Source organism: Canis lupus, chromosome 21, assembly GCF_011100685.1.
Source record: "Canis lupus familiaris isolate Mischka breed German Shepherd chromosome 21, alternate assembly UU_Cfam_GSD_1.0, whole genome shotgun sequence".
Classification (NCBI taxonomy): Eukaryota; Metazoa; Chordata; class Mammalia; order Carnivora; family Canidae; genus Canis; species Canis lupus.
In genome coordinates, this window is record NC_049242.1 from 30,427,944 (window position 1) to 30,446,071 (window position 18,128).

The 18,128-nt window shown below is 55.0% G+C and overlaps 2 protein-coding genes across 3 annotated transcripts in view; both read right to left on the minus strand.

Annotated features, from left to right (window-relative positions):
• Positions 1–1,747: 1,747 nt before the first annotated feature.
• Positions 1,748–6,958, minus strand: TPP1 (tripeptidyl peptidase 1). Its single transcript, NM_001013847.1, is given in 13 exon segments — positions 1,748–1,888; positions 2,059–2,184; positions 2,554–2,712; positions 2,795–2,915; positions 3,348–3,417; positions 3,643–3,831; positions 3,967–4,165; positions 4,338–4,516; positions 4,668–4,795; positions 5,002–5,152; positions 6,347–6,486; positions 6,767–6,838; positions 6,942–6,958. Coding segments are annotated over 13 exon segments (1,692 nt in total).
• Positions 6,959–7,696: 738 nt separating this feature from the next.
• The window catches only part of DCHS1 (dachsous cadherin-related 1), a 34,909-nt gene continuing 24,477 nt past the window's right edge, over positions 7,697–18,128 (minus strand). For both annotated transcript variants that reach the window (XM_038568905.1, XM_038568906.1), the window contains exons 10-21: positions 17,090–17,954; positions 16,744–16,983; positions 16,529–16,654; positions 15,678–15,887; positions 13,616–14,494; positions 12,930–13,043; positions 12,538–12,749; positions 12,292–12,446; positions 11,983–12,113; positions 11,586–11,869; positions 11,106–11,244; positions 7,697–10,771 (exon numbers count right to left, since the gene is read on the minus strand). In XM_038568905.1, the coding sequence (XP_038424833.1) occupies positions 8,160–10,771; positions 11,106–11,244; positions 11,586–11,869; positions 11,983–12,113; positions 12,292–12,446; positions 12,538–12,749; positions 12,930–13,043; positions 13,616–14,494; positions 15,678–15,887; positions 16,529–16,654; positions 16,744–16,983; positions 17,090–17,954 (5,967 nt within the window). In that variant the 3' untranslated portion in view covers positions 7,697–8,159. The remainder of the gene's footprint in view (positions 10,772–11,105; positions 11,245–11,585; positions 11,870–11,982; positions 12,114–12,291; positions 12,447–12,537; positions 12,750–12,929; positions 13,044–13,615; positions 14,495–15,677; positions 15,888–16,528; positions 16,655–16,743; positions 16,984–17,089; positions 17,955–18,128) is intronic.

Below are 18,128 nucleotides of genomic sequence, written 5' to 3' on the forward strand. Positions count from 1 at the left end.
AGTCGGGGAGGCAAACAGGTTAGCTGGCATTTTCAGTCCTACATTGGAGTTACAATACTAGAGGTAGACACAGTATGCAGTGCAAAGGAGGAAGGGGACTAACATCTGCCGCCTACTTCTTTGTGTCAGGCACTCATCAACTTTATTCCACTTAATTATTCCCTGATTACTGTGCGACGCAGGTATTGATATGCCCCCTTAACAGAGGAGGGAAAAGACTCGGGGAGATGTACCTGTCCAAGGCTCTGTCCTAGTCTACGTCAGAACCAAGTATCAAATAGGTCTGTTTTTAAAAACCCAGAATTTTTCTGCTACACAAAAATGAGCTACCTTCAGGGAGTCAAAAGGTTCACAGGAGGATATGACTTCTGAGTTTTTAAAGAGAACTGGAAATGAACCAGGTAAAGGGAGTCGAGGGACATGTTAAGGGCATAGACTACCTTGAGGAAAAGTGAAAGTGTGTGCAGAGCCGGGAGGGGGAACAAGAGAAGATAAACAATTTGGTACTCAGGAACAAATGGCAAGGGAAGAATCAGGTTTGTGAGTCATAGCAAAAAGCCAGAATTGCATCAGTAACCTTTGAAGGGTCTTAAGTAAATGACCTGATGGGATTTGCATTTTACTCTGAAAAAACGATTTTGCGGATGGGCAGGAAGTAAGGACACCTTTGGCAAGGGCCTCCTACAATTCAGAGGAGAGAAGATACAGTCCTAAGCTAATGTAGTAGCAGTAGAGATGGAAAGAAGTAAATGAGGGCTAGATACATTTAGGAAATACAATTGGCAGGACTTATGGATTGATAAAGATGTATTTAAAAGGGGAAGTCGGTAGGACTTATTAATTGACAGTGGTAAGGGGGAGGGGGAGGTGAAGGAAAGTGAGTCTAGGCTAACACTTAGGCTTCTGGCTTGTTCGGAAAAAGCACAGTATCATTTACCAAGACGGAACACAAGAAAATGATCTGGAATTGGGAAGGAGGGAGATGAAGTATTGAGTATCACACATCTTGCACTTGAGGTATCAATCATTGTCAGATAGAAAGTCTGATTTAGTGAGACGGTGATGGCTGTAGATACGGGTGACTGATTTGTTCCAGGGAATATTGGGTAGACTGAGAAGAGCAAAAGACTAAAGATGAAGTAATGGTACAAACATTCAATGAGGAAGAAAAGAGGAAGGGGGAATGAAGGAGGAAGTGGGAATGGCCAGAAAAGAGGTTAAGCCCTGAAGGCTAAAGAAGGAGAGGAAATGGATAGCTGGGACAGAGAGACCATAAAGCAAAGATTAGCAAGTGTGCACTGGATGATGCAGCAGGACGGCCAATGTTTGTCATTGTCAGGGGAGGAAAGAGTGAAAATGTGAGAGCAGAGGTCTCACTGCAATAAACTGAGAAGAGAACGTCAAGTGAAATAGTGTACACAGACAGCGTAGACAGCTATTTGAAAAAGCATGGTTGAAGAGAGAAAGGAGAAATGGGGGAGGGGAGTTAGGGGAGGGGAGGCTCCCAATCAGTACTGGTTATAGCATCTGTAGAGGAACATGAGGCCGGAGTAGGAAGACCTGAGCATGATGGAGCAGGGTAGGGTTAGGAGTCAAGTCAAGCTCACAGCATTTCAGGGTTAGGGAAATAAGCTGTCTGTTGCAGTCTATGGTTGAGGGTTCAACAGGCCTTCCGACAGTGCAGAATTAGAGACCAAGCCACCAGCTATGGGGCAGGGGACCAGTTCACTCTCCAGGCAGGAAAGGGTCAAGGTTTGATTAGTGCCTTCAGCAGAGCTGGGAAGTTGGGTGTTCCCCAGCCTGTCACAGGATCCCAGCCAGGGCCAGAGCAGAACCCCTGACCCTGCACCTCTTCATTCAGACAGGATTCATGGCAGCCACGGGTTACCTAGGGAGAAGGTGGGCATCAGATCTGGGGCTGCCTGTCTGTACCAGTACTTACAGACTAAGCCCCCTGTATTCATATTTCAGGACCCCATCAGAACTCCCCTCAAGTTCATGTTTGCACTCCCCATATTCATGAAAATGTCCACACCTTCCTTTCCCTTCCATACTCACATCAAAGAGTCCTGCCCCACGCTGCTGGTAGAGCCTTGGGTTGAGAAAGCCAAGAGGAGGGAGGCCACTGAGGAGTCTATGTTCATTTATCAGGGATAGGATCCCACCAAACACTGGAGTAGAAGCCTGCAAGAGTAAGAGTATAAGTAGAGGTTAGGGGTTCAAAGTGATTGGATTTGGGGGATGGATTTTTTTTTAAGATTTTATTTATTCATGAGAGACGCAGAGTGAGAGAGAGAGAGAGGCAGAGACACAGGCAGAGGGAGAAGCAGGCTTCATGCAGGGAGCCCGACGTGGGATCCCAGGCCTCTAGGATCACAACCTGGGCCGAAGGTGGCGCTAAACCGCTGAGCCACTCGGGCTGCCCCTCAGGGACAGGGACGGATGTTTAAAAGGATCAGAGGTCTTAGAGGAGGCAGGGGTTCTGGGTGCAAGGTCTTAGTAGAGGATGAGGATAGTTCCTGAGAGGGGGTTTGGAGCCAGGCTGATTCTTACCGAGGTGCCAGACACCCATGGAATGGGCACGCTGTTACTGACCACCCAGTAGCCATCGGAGAGTGCAGCCACGTCTGGATAGGCACGGCCACTGGCATTGAAATAACTAGATGGTGGTAGGTGGGGACTGGAGCTCAGGAACTGGGCCACAGCTTCCTCCTGAAAGGTGTTGTTGAGTGAGTATGGTCTGCTTAACTGAGGATCCCTCCTACCATCTATCCCCATAAATACACATACATACCTGGTATGAAGGCTGTGGGAACACATTGCTGAAGCCGCCACCACTGATATAGTCAACAATCTCAGTTGTGACTCGAAATGGATTCTGGAAGGATGTGCCTCCCACCGTGGTGACATAGGGGCTGAGAGCAGAAAACAGCATTCAGATTGTGGTGGTCTCAAGGGGACCTCCAAAATATGTGGAGATGGGGGAGTATGGGCTAGGTCTTGCTAGAGGGGCTGGATTCTGTGGGGAAGCAGGTACATGGGGAAGACGAAGCCCTCAAGGCGTGGGCCTGAGGTGACAGTGCATACTTTTCTCTATAGAACATTCACCAAATCTTCTACTCTGATGCCTGGGAACTAAGGAAGAGGAATACTGGGAACTTTGTTCTACTTAGAGGCCATGGGACCTAGATCTATAGGAAGAAGAGGGGAATGCAGCAACCAGAGCCAGTTAAACTGAGGTCTTAAGCTACAGGAGCACCTGGTGGGGTCAAGGCAAAGGTTCCAGATCATGAGGTCATAGATGAAAGATTGGCGGTCACAGGTAAGAGGTGGGCTGGAGTGCTTACCTGGAGGCAGGGAAGCTGGGACGGAACTGGTGTCTTCTAGAGACAGACCAACACCCAGCCCCACTGTCACCTGAGAGAAAGAGCAAGTTTAGCATTCAGATCAATGGGTCAGAGCTTGATATGTGGGTTCGGATGTCAGAGAAGAAATTAAACAGTCATTGCTGCAAGAGCTCAGAGTTTAGAGGTCAGATCCGGGTCCCTGGTGAGTTCAGATTATAAGTCAGAGATCACAAGGGTCTCTGTGGGGTCAAAATGCCTGGATTCCAGAAGGGCTAAGTTTAGAGTGGGAGGTCACCTGAGGCAAAGAGCAGGGTCAGACCCCGAGCGGCTGCCTTCATGAACTCAGTGTTGACCCGCTGGATGTAGGCGCTGCTGAGGGAGTCCTCGTCATCTCCATAGCTCACAGTGTGCACATGTGGCAGGGCTGACTCATTACTGAGCAGCAGGAGCCACTGCAGGAAGGGCTCCTGTGACTCATGCCGGCCTGGATTTAGGGGAAGGGAAGGAACACAAGGACGTTGTCAGGATCTCTGTCTAGCTCATGGGATTCCCTTGCGGGAGCAGTAATCACCACTCACCACCACCCCTTTCCCCACCCACCAGTCCCCCTTGGCAGTACCAGGGCTACTGTAGACCCAGGTGGAGATGTTGGCACCGGCACTCATCAGGTACTCCACATCTAGACTGGCCTCGATCCCAGCCCGGCCCCGGCCCTGCTGTCCAACTACACGGGCTACCGATGCCTGGTGTGCAAAGTTCCCACCAAAGAGGCGCATGAATTCAGCCAGGTCTGACGCATGGAAATACTGCTCCAGGAACTACAAAAGGAATCAGAGCAGATATCATGGGTCAGAGGATGCAGCCCCAAAGTCAGGGCAGGGGATGTTGTTCCAGTTAGAGGGTGAGAACCCAGGGGAGGAGTCAGAGAGCAAGCCCAACCTGGGGAGACATGTAGGGTGTTAGGACCCTGGAATTCTCTGCCTGGCTCACCTGGGCACAGGCTTGGCTGTTGTTGGTTGTGCCAGAGCCCACATCTTGTGCTGTCAAGTTGTATCGCTGACGGATCACAGATGGGGTCACCCCCAGGTGCAGGCCAACAGTCCCTGACACTTGTGGCTCAGGGCGTTGCCTCAGGGATGATGTGGGGGGGAAGCGGTGCAGCCCGCCCACTGTGGGGAGAGGTCAGGCTTGAGGAGGAGATCTTTTAGACTCCAATTCCCACTTTACCATTGATCCCACCCCAAGCCCCCCACGGCACCTAAATTTTTCCAGCCCCTGACTCTGTCTGCTTCAACCCTCACCAACCCCATTGGTTGTTACCAAAGTCCACATGAGGGGCCAAGGCCTTCGGGAGCTGGTATGGACGTAGGGACCTTATAACATGGATCTCTGTAGGTCCCCCCACATAGCGATGAAACTCAGCCCCAGAGAGGAGCAGTTCTGCCTGTCTGGAGGTCAGAGATCAGAGAACAGAGGTCAGAGAGCAGTACAGACCAGAGCTGAGGCCACCTGAGCATCACTGCTCATCCTCCTCTCCCCGTGTGTTAGCTCTCACCCACAAGCTCCCGCCAGCTCTCAGCCATCTCCCATTGGAGTGACTCGTCTCCCTGATGGGATGATTGGTACCCTCCATGGGGCAATCACTCCCTCTCACCGGACACTCAGCCAGCAAGTCAGAAAGTCTTGTGTGGTCACCGAGTGGCAGTTCCGGGCTCCAGCTGCTGAGAGCCATTTTTGGACTGTGCGGAAGGTCAGTGGTGATGGCCGGACCAGTTCAGCCACATCCTCTAGGGTCAGGTATTTTCCTGCAGGGATTCAGTAGAGGATCTTGCTTTTCCAGGTTGCCCATTTTGGACCTCAACCAGGAGACATTGGGACTTCCCAGAGAACCTGGAACAGGGTCTCAAGGGATAGGTGGGAACTTTCTAGCAAAAAGGCAGGCTATGCAGGTGCAAGCTACATTTGGGGGCCAGGGAAAGAAAAGGCTGAGGAGACTTGGAATGCCATGGCCAGAAATACCGATTTACCTTAAAGGCCAGAACATTGCAAATACTGCATCAAAGCGTGTATTTTCATGATCATAAACAACACATGAAGTTAAGAAATTAAAATTTTCCATATTAAGTTTATTTCCAGTAAAAGTTTTCAAAACTTTCAGAACCAATTATAAGATGACATCTAATTCAGTTCCAGTTTTCATACTTGTTGATTTTAAGCTAAACATGACAGTGAGTCACTACTTTCCTGCACAGTGCCATGCACACAGCTCCGGGGTGAATCTGAGACCCCCCCCCCCCCCCCAACCATGAAGGGCTTCGTGCCAGGGAGGGACACTATCCAGCATGACCACTGGAGCAGAACACTGTTTTGGAGTAGAGTAGGGAGCAGGGTGGGGAGTGAGGTGGAGCAGATGAGACTACGGACCCCTGAGGGGCCTGGGCAGCAGTCTGGATGCAAGAATAAACAAATGAGTTGGCGGTAACAAGCAATGGTAAAGAGTGGATGACTCCAAAGGCTCTTTCAGAGCTTCAGAACTGGAAATGACAGCCCTAGAGTCTGACTGGAGGAGGACATGGGCGTGGGTTGGACTGAGGGTGGCGAAGGAATTGAGCTGATGAGCACCTGTCTGTACTCGACACTACCACTTCTCCATCTGTCTGGTAGCTGATAAGGAGTAGAGTCAGAATTTGAATTCAGATTTGATCACACAGCCTGGGCTCCTAACTTTCAGGTTACTAGCCTGATAAACACAGGTGAAAAGTTTTTGGGAAAAGAATTTGAGTGAATTTTGGACAGTTTATTTCTAGTTCACTTTTTTTTAAATTCAGAAACTTCAACGAGAGCCACTAACCACTGCTATTCAACTTCCCTATATCACCGCCTCCCCAGGCACGAAGAGCATGACCCTGACATTATGTGCACCATCCCACACTCAGCCCAGCCCTGAGTCCCTCCACTGCATCCCACATCCCAGCCCCAGTCCCTCTCCCGATAGGCACCATAATGAGGAGAGCCAGGATCCGACACAGCCTGTACCAGCTTGGACAATCTTTCCACGTTCTGCTGTCTCAGGGCAAAGGTGAGACTCAGCTCTTCCTCAGAATCTACACGGCCCAGGGACACCCAGCCTGGGGGCAGCCTGCAGGGTCAGAGGTCAGGAACATGGCCTTTGTTAGTGGGGGGGATGGGAAGTATCAGTCATGGAAGGTTCAGGATCAGGGGCTGAGATCTGGGGTAGGATCCCAGAGGCAGATATGACTCACAGGAGGTGAATGCTTGGAGACTGAGCCTGGGAACCTGGGAATAAGACTACGGAGGGGGTACCAGGAGCTGGTAATGGGGTGAAGGAGGCTGGAGCCAAGGCAGTGGGCACAGGACAGGGCACAGGGGAGGGGGCAGTCTGTGCTGAGTCAACTCACGTCCGCTGCTGGTCTGGCTCCGGGCTGTAACTGCATTTGCTGGCGACACAGAGAGCAAGGAGCCCTAGGAGGCTGCAGAGGCAGCAGGCGGGTTTCAGCGGGAGCCGGACTGCCAGTGTATCCCCACCCTCCAACAAACATAATCCCCTCCTCCCGGAGCCCCCTCATTTCTCACCAGGTTCGGAGTCTCATTTTGCCTTTCTGGAGATCCACTGTCATGTGACAGATCACATGAACCCTATGTTCCACCGCCACACCACGCGCCGCCTGGAAACTACTGCCCATGCTGGCTCCTCCTTCAAGTGGGTGGTCCTAAGTGCTGCCACCCAGATCCTTCCTCTGGCGGTGAGCTCTGGATTAGTCCAGGGCTCCCCCCTGCTGCCGGAGTCCAGCCAGCTCTCACCGCGGGGTAAAGGGCAGTGCTTGAGGACAGGCTCCCAGGCACACAGACCCACGGACGGGATTCATGGTTCGCTGTAGGTATCAGGAGAGCCACCCAACCTCTCAGAGCCTAGGCTTCCTTCAGAACGCGGAAGCTGTTGTATTTAAAGTGCTCTGCCTCCTGGGGTTGCGGTGAACACGGACAGAAATAAAGCAGGCACAATGCTCAGAAGGGAGCCCCGTGCGGCCTTCCGTGAGCTCTTACTACACATAGACCCTCAGGCCTAAAGCTGGTCATCTTTCCCCACCCAGCCAATCCCTCTCTAGATCCCAGCCACAAGGAAGCCCTGTCTGCCTCCTGGACCTTGTGAGAGGGAAAGGCCCGCTGCAGAGATGTGAGGTCAGCCTCAGGCTAGGCTCCCAGGGCCATCCCCACCCTAGAGGCCCCATGCCCACCACCCCTCTGTGCCTCTCTAGGGTGTCCACAATACATCAGGTGCCTTGCAATCGTCCCCCATCCCAATGGCCCCCACAGAATACAGCCGGACACTAGATACAAACTGCAGTTTATTAAGGCTCCAGAGTGAGAATTGGCACTTGGTTCTGTGCAGGGGCAGGGGTGTTAGTGGAACCCAAAGGAGCTGGGCCCAAACAGGTTGGAGGGGCCTCCCCCATTCCCCCTACCCCCCAATAAATAAAGTCTCAGCTCCACCTCAGGGTGCTGGCACGAGGCAGGAAGCCCTCACTGAGGAGAACCCAGAGCTGCTGCCTCCTTCATATTTCTCCCCACATTGGACCTGGCCCCAGGTCCGTGGCCAATAGGACCTCTATTTGACTGGTGCTCTGACAGGACCAGGGTGAGATGTGGGACCTGCCCCCACTGGAGTTTAGGATGGGGAGCTGGCCTCCCCTGTGGTCAATCATGGTCCGAGGCTGCCCAGGGCAGGCTCAGATGGGGCCTGCATTGGGGACACTGTGCGCATCCCAGGTCGGGGCCCAGCCTGGGCCACAGCTAGATGTGCAGCTCCGTGTCATCAGGTGGCTCCAGGCCGGACTCTGCGCTGAGTGCGGAGGCTGAGGGGCCCTGGGCCACCCCAAATGGTGAGACAACGGGTGAGCGAGCAGCCAGAGGAGACAGTGAAGGGGAGAAGCTGGGGGACATGGCAGCTGAGGATAGGGAGCCTTCGTGGCTGATGGGGGAGCGGTGAGAGGCTGGTGGGAAGATGGCCCGGGTTGCTGCTGTGCTGGCTGGCTTAGGGGGCACAGACTTGGCTCCTGGGTGGGCCACAGCAGTGATGAGGGGTGGTGGATCAATACGGGGAGCTGGGGGACATGGCCGAGCTTCATCCTTGAGCCGGGCAATCTCTGTGAAGACACTGGCCAGTGGCTGGAACTGAGGGCACCAGCTCAGAAGGTAGTCCCAGTTATAGCTGCCACGGAGCTCTTCCTCACCAGCCACGATGGCTGTCAGTGCACCTGCCACACATGGCTTGCCATCTGCTGGGAAGCCATAGTCCCCGGTGGGTGCAGGGCTCAGGCCACAGCCCCCTAGGAAGGCTGTGGCAGTGGCTGGTGGGCCCTCTTCTCGGTACAGAGTGGCTCCTGCACCTGGCAGCAGCAGCCCTGCCTTGCGGCCCTTATACCAGGTGTCAGGGGCAGGTGGCTCGCAGGATGTGTCACTCAGTCCATCTGCATCCTGTTGGATGCCTGAGTCGGGGCCACGGGCAGCCAAGGAAGAAGCCACACTGGCCACTCTTGGGAATTCGTTGATCATGCGGATCTCGTCATCCTCCGCAGCCTCTGCTGAGCCTCGGCCACTTGAGTGTGAAGGGTCCAAAGAGCCACCACGGGGGTAGGGTCCTCCAGCTCCTGGCCCACCATAGCTAGGGAGAGTCTGGTGATAGAGGTGTTCTGAGGGTGGTGGGCTGGGTGGCTCTCGGCCTAGCTTCTGCAGAGAGCCACTGGACAGGGGTGCTGCCTGTGACATTGGACCAGGTGCTGCCTCAGCCTTGCGGCTACGGGCCCGTACCAGGCCTAGGACCAGGGCTGCTAGTGCAAGCACAACCACAACTCCCAGGGAGGCTGCCACAGCCCCCACCAATAGCAGGTTGAGGTCAGGTGCCAGGCCCAGTGCAGTGTGGGTGATATCCACGGTCACAGGCACTGTGGCACTCCGGGATCCAGGCAGAGGCCCCCGTGCCACCACCTCCAGCCTCAGCTCCCGTGGTGCCTCACGCCGTGTCCGGCCTCCACTCCCAGAAGTGCCTGTTCCGCTGCCTGGTGCCCGGCTGTCCACTCGAAGGTACAGGGCACCTGTAGTTTGGTTGATACCAAAATAGGGGGAAGAGGTGGCAAGGGAATAGAGCACCAGGCCATCGGCACCTCCATCCTCATCTGTGGCCTGCACATGACCCAGGCTGTAGCCACGCCGGGCACCTTCTGGCACTTGGAAGTGGAAAGCTGGAGCCAGGAACACTGGGTCATACTCATCCTCCCCTGTCACCAGCACTGACACAGTGACTGAGGCTGAGAGATTCCCAGCATCAGCAGCACCCACCAGCAGCTGGAAGCTTCCTGTGTGCTCATAGTCAAAAGCCACTCGTGCCCGCAACTCCCCTGTTGAGCTGTTCAGTGCAAATGCCTCTCGGCCCTCAGGCCCTGGCCCAGCCTCCAACAGGGTATAGCGGAGCCTCCCGAAAGCTCCTGCATCCCCATCAATCGCATGCAGAGTGGTCACAAGAGTGCCTGGAGGCTGGTTCTCTGCCAGGCTGGTGCTGAGCAAGCTCAGCGGGAAGACTGGGCCATGGTCATTCACATCCTGGACCTCGATGGTCACTGGTGCCAGAGCAAAGTGTGCCCCAGCAGGGTCAGCAGCCTGCACTACAAGCTGATGTCGAGCCTGGGTCTCACAGTCCAGGGGGCGGGCGAGTCGCAAGGCACCTGAGTTCTCATCCAGTTCAAAGAGCCCAGAAGGATCGCCTGAGCTAAGGGTGAAACGCACAAGGCCATGAGGACCCGGGTCAGCATCAGAGGCCTCCACATGCAGCAGCTCAGCTCCAACAGGTGTGTCCTCGGGAACTGCCATGCGGTATGACGCTCGAGTGAAGACAGGTGGGTTGTCATTGACATCCAGCACAGTGACGGTGACAGGCACAGCTGAACTGCGAGGTGGCTGCCCCCGGTCAGCTGCAGCCACAGTTAAATTATACTGGGTTAGGCTTTCAAAGTCTAGAGACTCAAGTAGCACCAGGCAGCCCAGTGCCCGGGGGCCTAGTCCACCACCTTCCCCAGTCTCAGCCAGCCGGGGTTCCAGCTGGAAGACTCGGCCCCGGTTACCACTGACAATGCTATAGTCCACGGTGGCATGAGTGCGGCTTCCATCGGCATCTGTGGCCTCCAAGGTGAGCAGGGTGGAACCAGGGGGCAGATCTTCAGTTACAGCCACACGGTAGTGTGGCAATGTGAAGCTAGGGGTGTGGTCATTCTGGTCCTGCAGCTGCACATGCACTGTGGCTCGTGCTGCCCGGCCTGGCATCCCATGATCTCGTGCTTCCAGTACTACGTCCACCACTCCTGGCCCCTCATGGCCCAAGGCCACTGTTCCCACTGTTGTGAACAAGGTCCCTGCGATGAGAAGGGAATGGAGAGAAATATGCATTCAGCAGAAGCTATAGGTGAGCATAGGGTGATCCTTCGGGGCCTAGGAAATGGCCTTGGAAGTCTGATTCTAGGGGATGGTCTGTGTGCTGGGAGTTTATGAAATGGTCTCCAAGATTCATGAAATGGCTTCTAGATATGCAGTCAGGATGGGGCTTAAAATAGAGACAAAGCAGGGGAAATGTTCTCACTGGGTCAGAGATCCAGGAGCTAAGGGTTCAGGCAAGAGATTCTAGGAATGAGGTCAAAATATGGCCCACTGCTGTCAAAGATAAGGGATCAGATCCTGGGAAGAACATACCATTGTTGGGGTCAACACTGAAGCCCTCAGCAGGGGAAGCCAGGTGGTAGGAAATGTGACCATTGGCACCCGAATCCTGGTCAGTGGCAGAGACGGAGAGAATGGCACTGCCTGGAGGTGTGTGTTCAAGCAGTGTCACCTGAGGGGTGAGGACAAATGTTTATGGCCAAATTTCCCAGCTGCCCTACTGTCCACTTAGCTTATTTCTGGAGCTTGATCCCATGAACCCTGCTTGGCATCCATGCCAGCTTGAAGCCCATACTCGGTGTTCAAACTGCCCACCTTCCTCCATTTCTGGGCACAGGATGAAGAACCTAGACACAGTTCCTAGGACTCAGACAGCTGACTTAGAGATGGGACCCTCCCATCCCCAGGTCATTTCCAACATCCATCCCACCTCAGACCCTTCTGGCCTTGGCACTTCCTTCCAACGTGAACAACCCTGGGCTCAGGTGTGGGGTCATCTAGGGGCATCAGTACCTGGTAGAGGCTCTGCGAGAAGGCAGGTGCATTGTCATTGACATCCTCCACAAACACTGTGAGGTTAGCATGGCCCTCGTGAGGCCCGTCATGTGCCAGCAGTTGCAGGTGGTAGCGGTCACGCTGCTCAAAGTCCAGGGGGCCCGTGAGTGAGAGGCGGCCTCCATAGCGACCTATGCTGAAGGGATCCTGGGGTCCAGATGGGCTCAGCACATACCACAGCACCGGTCCTGAGTCCACATCATTCCCTGTTACCTGTGCAATCTCTGAGCCCAAGAGTGCATCTGTAATACAGGGGACAAGTATTTGGTGTGGTCCTAGACACCCCTGGAGCCCCAAGGAGGGGGGATGTGCTGCTCCACCACCCTTTGTACCTCTCGCTTTACTGAGTCCTCACCTTCTGACACTCGGAGCTCCCAGGGCTGGGGGATGGTGGGACGATTATCATTAGTATCGATGACCATCACTGTCAGGGTAGCTGAGCCCACCAGGGCTGGACTTCCTCTGTCTGTGGCCATCAGTACCAGCCTGGACACAGAAAACAATCAGGGGTGGGGCCTGGGGATAAGGGAGAACCACAGGCAGGGCTGGAAGGACTCACGACAGACCTGAGAATGTAGCCTAGGGATTGAGAGGGATTCAGGGCAGGCCTTGAAACTGCATGGACCCATGTTGGGATCTTGCAATCTACCAAGCCAGGCCTTACCGTGTTTCAGCCCAGATCTCACGGTCCAGGATGGCTGTGGTAGTAATAGTGCCTGTGGCTGGGTCTACGTGGAACAATCCGCGTGCTGGTTGGGATGCAGCCAGGCTGTAGGAGATCTGTCCGCTGGGGCCTTGGTCCAAGTCATCTGCCTCCACCTGGTGGGAAAAGGAGGCTGCTGGCACTGGGCTGGCCACAGACAAGTCCGGCAGCCAGCCCTGCCCCTCATCTTCCCATCACGTCCCACACCTGCAGCAGGGGTCCCTCCAAGGGCCTAGACTCAGGCAGGAAGGCCACGTAGTGGGGCCGCAGGAAGCGGGGAGCATTGTCATTGGCATCTTGCAGGGTTAGGGTCAGCACGGAGAAGGCAAAGGCTCCCCCGCTCTCTGCCTGTAGCACCAGTCGCAGTCGTGGGCTCGCCTCAAAGTCCAGCCCCTCTGCCGAGCGAACTGTGATGGCTCCTGCGGTAGGGGGTGAGGGGAAACAAAAAGCATCACAGACAACCCTTGCTTGCCCTGGATCCTCCCTCTCTGATGCCCCTTCCTCAAGGGCAGCCTCTCCCCAACCAGGGCCTTCTGGGGCCCAGTGAGGAGCTCCCCCAGGAGCTGTCCACTCACAGGGCCCCTGCTCCTGCCCCTTACCTGTACTAGGCTGGATGGAGAATGTCCCTTTCTCATTCCCACTGAGAATGCTGTAGATGATGGGTCCATTTGAGCCCCCTGCATGGACAGCCTTAGGGGAGATAATGGGAGTCCCTGCAGAGAGGATGGTATTGGTTGGACTGCTAGCACTAGACTGAGGGAGTTTATGACACATTTTTAGCGAGTAACCCCAGCCCATTCAAGGATACAAAGCTGGTCTCCCATCCAAGTACTAATCAGGCCCAACCCTGCTTAGCTTCTGAGATCAGAGGAGATCGGGTGCTTTCAGGGTGGTATTATGTTGAGTACAGTAAGTCAATCGGAGGACAATCATTATATGGTTTCACTCATATGGCGAATATAAAAAAATAGTGAAAGGGATTATAGGGGAAAAGAGAGAAAATGAGTGGGAAAAGTCAGAGAGGGTGACAAACCATGAGAGACTCCTACCTCTGGAAAACGAACAAGGGGTAGTGGAAGGGGAGGTGGGCGGGGGAATGGGGTGACTGGGTGATGGGTACTGAGGGGGGCACTTGACAGGATGAGCAATGGGTGTTATACTATATGCTGGCAAACTGAACTCCAATAAAAAATATACAAAAAAAAAGAAAATAAATAAATTTAGAAATGCTTTTTATGTCGAAAAAAAAAAGATACAAAGGCGGGAGACATGGGAAGGGACCCACCTGGGGGTGCATTCTCACGGAGCATGGCTTCACTAGTAGCCCGAGGAAAACGGGGTCCACGCTCGGACTCCCCCTGCAGCCCAACAATGACCACACCGGTGGCAGAACGAGCTGGACGGCCGAGATCAGTGGCTACGACGAAAAGGACACGATCCCGGGGGCCCAGGGCTACAGGGGAGCGGGCCACACGTATTTCACCGGTGTAAGAGTCCACGGTGGTGCCAGGAGGTGGCGTGCCTGCCAGCCGGTATAGGATGGAGGCATTAGCACCAGCATCACGGTCTTCAGCTCGCAGAGTGGCCAGAGCCAGAGTCGGGGTGCTGAGGCTGGGGCCTGGGCGGGGCAGCCGCAGCCTCAGAGGACTGGTGGGGAAGGTGGGTGCATGGTCATTGACATCACGCACTGTGATGGTGACAGGTACTGTGGTGCTCAGGGGCCCAGCAGCTGCACCATCCACTGCACTCACAGAAAAGGCATAGCTGGAACACTGCTCCCTGTCTAGGGCTATGGCTGTGCGTAATTCCCCGGAGCTGGGCTCCAGCAAGAAGGCTCCTGCTGCACCTGTACCCAGGTAGTAGGTCACACGGCCATTGGCCCCAGCATCAGGGTCGTGAGCCTGTAGTTGCAGCAACAGGGTCCCTGCTGGTGCATCCTCAGGCACCTCCACAGAGTAGGCAGGCACAGGGAAGGCTGGGGCATGGTCATTGGCATCCAGCACTGTCACTGTCACAAGCAGGGTGGCACTGAGAGCTGGCTGGCCTCCATCCCGGGCCTCTATCCGCAGCTGGAATGCTGGCTCCACCTCTCGGTCTAGTGGCCTCATGGTGCCAAACTCCCCAGACGTTAGGTCTAGGACAAAGGCTCCTGATGAGTCCCCATCTGCAGAGAAGTACATGTGCACATAGACAAAGATGTGTCAGCCCATGGGAGGGAGGGTGATTTACAGGCAACAGCAAATGGGAAGGGGTAGAGGGAAGAGAAACTGGGATAAAAGCAGAGAAGAGAACCACAGACAGTAAAGGAGGATACTGTAAAGCAGCTGTTCTCAGAGTGTGGCCTGGGGACTCCTCTCAGGGAGTAAATAAGATCAAAACTGGTTTCATAGCAATATTAAAACATTATATGCCATTTTAATTCTCAGAATCTCACAAATGTAGAGTCCAAATACTGCGTGACATGTGATATCAACTTGGATGGTTAACGGCAAGTGTGTTTATTGATGCTTAGGTCTTCTAGAATGTAGGTAGAGGGACGCCTGGGTGGCTCAGCAGTTGAGTGCCTGCCTCCCGCCCAGGGTGTGATCCTGGAGTCCTGGGATTGAGTCCCACATTGGGCTCCCTGCAGGGGCCTGCTTTTCTCTCTGCCTCTCTCTCTCTGTGTCTCTCATGAATAAATAAATAAAATCTTAAAAAAATAGAACGTAGGTAGAAAATTTAGAGTGTGAACATGTATTTTCAGAGACTCATTCAGTTTTTGCTGGCTTCCTTTTAGTTACACCTATAATCTTTGCAATCTTAGTACTCTCCAACAAGTTATTTGAAGCCCTAATATTTCTTTGTACGTATGTGGAAATACCATAAGCAGTGTACTTCACTGGCTGTTTTATAATGGCGTTTTAAAATTTTTCCCAGCTTTAGTATCTAATATAATAAATATGGATTTAATGTGTTTATTATAAATATGAATTCATATTACATATTTGTTATATCATATTATTATGTCAATAAATATTGATATCGTTTAAACAAAAACTCTTTAAGGTTCTCAGAAATTTAGAATACTATGGGTTATTAAGACCAAAAAGTTTGAGAACAAGTGCTCTATAGGGAGAAAGAAGAAAGAAAAAGAAAAGAAACAGGAAAATAAAAACAGAGACACAGAGGGACATAATCAGCTAAAGAGGCAGAGGAAAAAAAACACTCAGAAACACATACATGAATGAAAACGTAGAAGACAAAGACAAGAGAAAGGAAACCCAGACACACTGAGGCTGACATAAGCCCACAAGGAGTAGAACTGGGCAAGTGGATGCTGGGTTAGTGAGTGTGGGGACAGTTCTCACCCAAGATGCGGTACTGCAGCTGCCCGTTGGCTCCCACATCTGGGTCAGAGGCCCGCAGCACCGTAAGGGTCTGGGGATCCTGGCCCTCGGGCACCTCCAGGGAGAGGTGGGCACTCCCAAAGGTTGGGGCATGGTCATTCTCATCCTCCACAGCCACTCGCACTGTGACATGGGTCAACAAGGGGGGCGAGCCCCTATCCCGGGCATACACTATGGGGAAGCAAAAACAGTAAGATATATAGCCTGCTCCCATCCATGGAGAAACCAACACACACGGCACTCAACATGTTCCCCAGGTGCGTGTATGAACCAGAGAATGTCCATCTCTCCCTGCTCCGCAAGCATGTGTGCGCTTACGTGTGTACGTGTACACATAAATATACTTGTCAGTAGACTTTTTTCTTCCCACTTCTCATACTTAGTACATGCAAGATGTATCTTAGATTAGTGGTAGTGTGACAGAAAAGGCAGTAAATGAGGTATCAAAAGATGTGGGTTCAAGTCCCGGCTCGAACACTTCCAAGCTGTGTTGGCTTGCACAAGTCACTTAACCTCTATGGTACTATCAATATGCTTCTTCTCTATTAGATGGCCACAGTCTAATCTGAGGGAATCCTACAGGACACAACTGTGGCATTATGCATTTCAGAGTTTGTGTGATCACAATGGCAACAGCCAGGGAGTCCGATCACCTTGCAATCCACCCAACTCTTGCTTCCCCCAAAGGATCCAAAAATATAACAAGCTGTTCTCTAATAGGTGGAAGCTTCTAGAAGGTATTTTGGGGGTTCTGCCCATGTAACGCTGGTGCTTACAACACCTCAGGCTTTTGGGGTCCGGTCAGTGCGTACCTGTCAGGTTGATCTCCTCCTGCTCCTCCCGATCCAGGGCCCGAAGAGTCGTCAGAACTCCAGTGTCTGGGTCCAGGGAGAAGCTTTCTCCAGAGATACCTCCATAAGTCACTTGCCCATTGGCCCCTGAGGAGGGGCAGCATGGAGGGAGATCAGAGGGTAGCTATAGCCCTTCTTGCCCAGTGACCCTCTCCACTCATCCCCTCGGGTCTTACCCAGGTCTGGGTCGGTGGCCCGCAGCGTGAGCAGAGAAGTGCCAGGAGGGCTGTTCTCACGCAAGAGGACGCTGTACTCCTGCTGCTGGAAGGCGGGTGCCTCGTCGTTGACGTCGGCGACACTGACAGTGAGGAGCTGCGTGGCCGAGCGCGGTGGGGAGCCGTGGTCCGAGGCCACCACGGTCAGCAAGTGCTCAGCTCGCTGTTCCCGGTCCAGGGACCGCACCACGGAGAGCGCGCCTACGCGGGCGGCAGGGCGGGTTGGAAGGAAGCCTCGGCACTCCCCGCACACCCCCGCACACCCCCGCACCCCCCCCCGCCCCAACCTCCTCCGCGTCCCACTCACCGGTGCCCGAGTGGAGCCGGAAGTAGCCGTCCCCGCCGGCTGCCAGGCGATAGGACACGCGCGCGGCCTCGCCGAGGTCCGGGTCCCGCGCTACCACGTGCAGCGCCACGGGCCCGGGCGGCTGATCCTCGGGGATGCGCACACGGGACGGCGAGGCGAAGACCGGGGCGTTGTCGTTCTCGTCCGTGACGAAGACGCGCGCGGAGACGCGCGCTGCGCGGCGGCGGCTGGCGTTGGCGGGCCGGTCGGTGGCTTCCACGAGCAGCAGCAGGGCGGGCGTGGCCTCCCGGTCCAGGCCTCGCGGCGCGCTGAGCGCCCCGGTGCGCGCGTCCAAGCGGAGCGCGGGCACGGGCGGCTCCTGGCGCAGCAGGCGGTAGCGCACGTCGCTGTTGGGGCCCGGGCCGTCGGCGTCCGACGCGCGGAAGGTGTACAGCGCCGCGCCCGGATCCGGGTTCTCCGGCAGCGCCAGCGCCAGCGGGTCGCGCGCGAAGGCCGGCGCGTGCTCGTTCTCGTCCTGCACGCGCACTTGCACGCGCAGCAGCCGCGCGCCCGCGCCCCCCGGGCCCTCGGCGCGCACGGTGAGCGCGCGCCAGGCCGGGCCCGCCTCGAAGTCGAGGGGCCGCGCCAAGTACAAGCGCCCCGAGGACGCGTCCAGCGCGAAGGTGCCCTCCGGGTCGGCGCCGCCCACCAGCGTGTAGGTGAGTGCGCCCACCCCCGCCGGCTCCGGCGCCGCCACCGAGCCCAGCAGGGAGCCGGGCTGCAGCCCCTCCGCCGCTGTCACCGTCAGCACGACGGGCACCGGGGCCGCTGGGTCTGGCTCCGAGGGGTCCGGGGCGGGCTCGGCCGAGCGGACGGAGGGAAGCACCTGTCGTGGACCGAGGAGGAAGGACAGAATCAGGAGGACCCGGGTAGAAGGGGTCTGGGCTGGCGCGCTGGGTAGCTGTAAGGGTAGTGAGAGCTGCCCGACTAGACTAGAGGGCACAAGGCCTCCGTGAAAGTGTAGCTCTTGGAGGGGCCCACAGCGGTGGCCTAGGAGAAG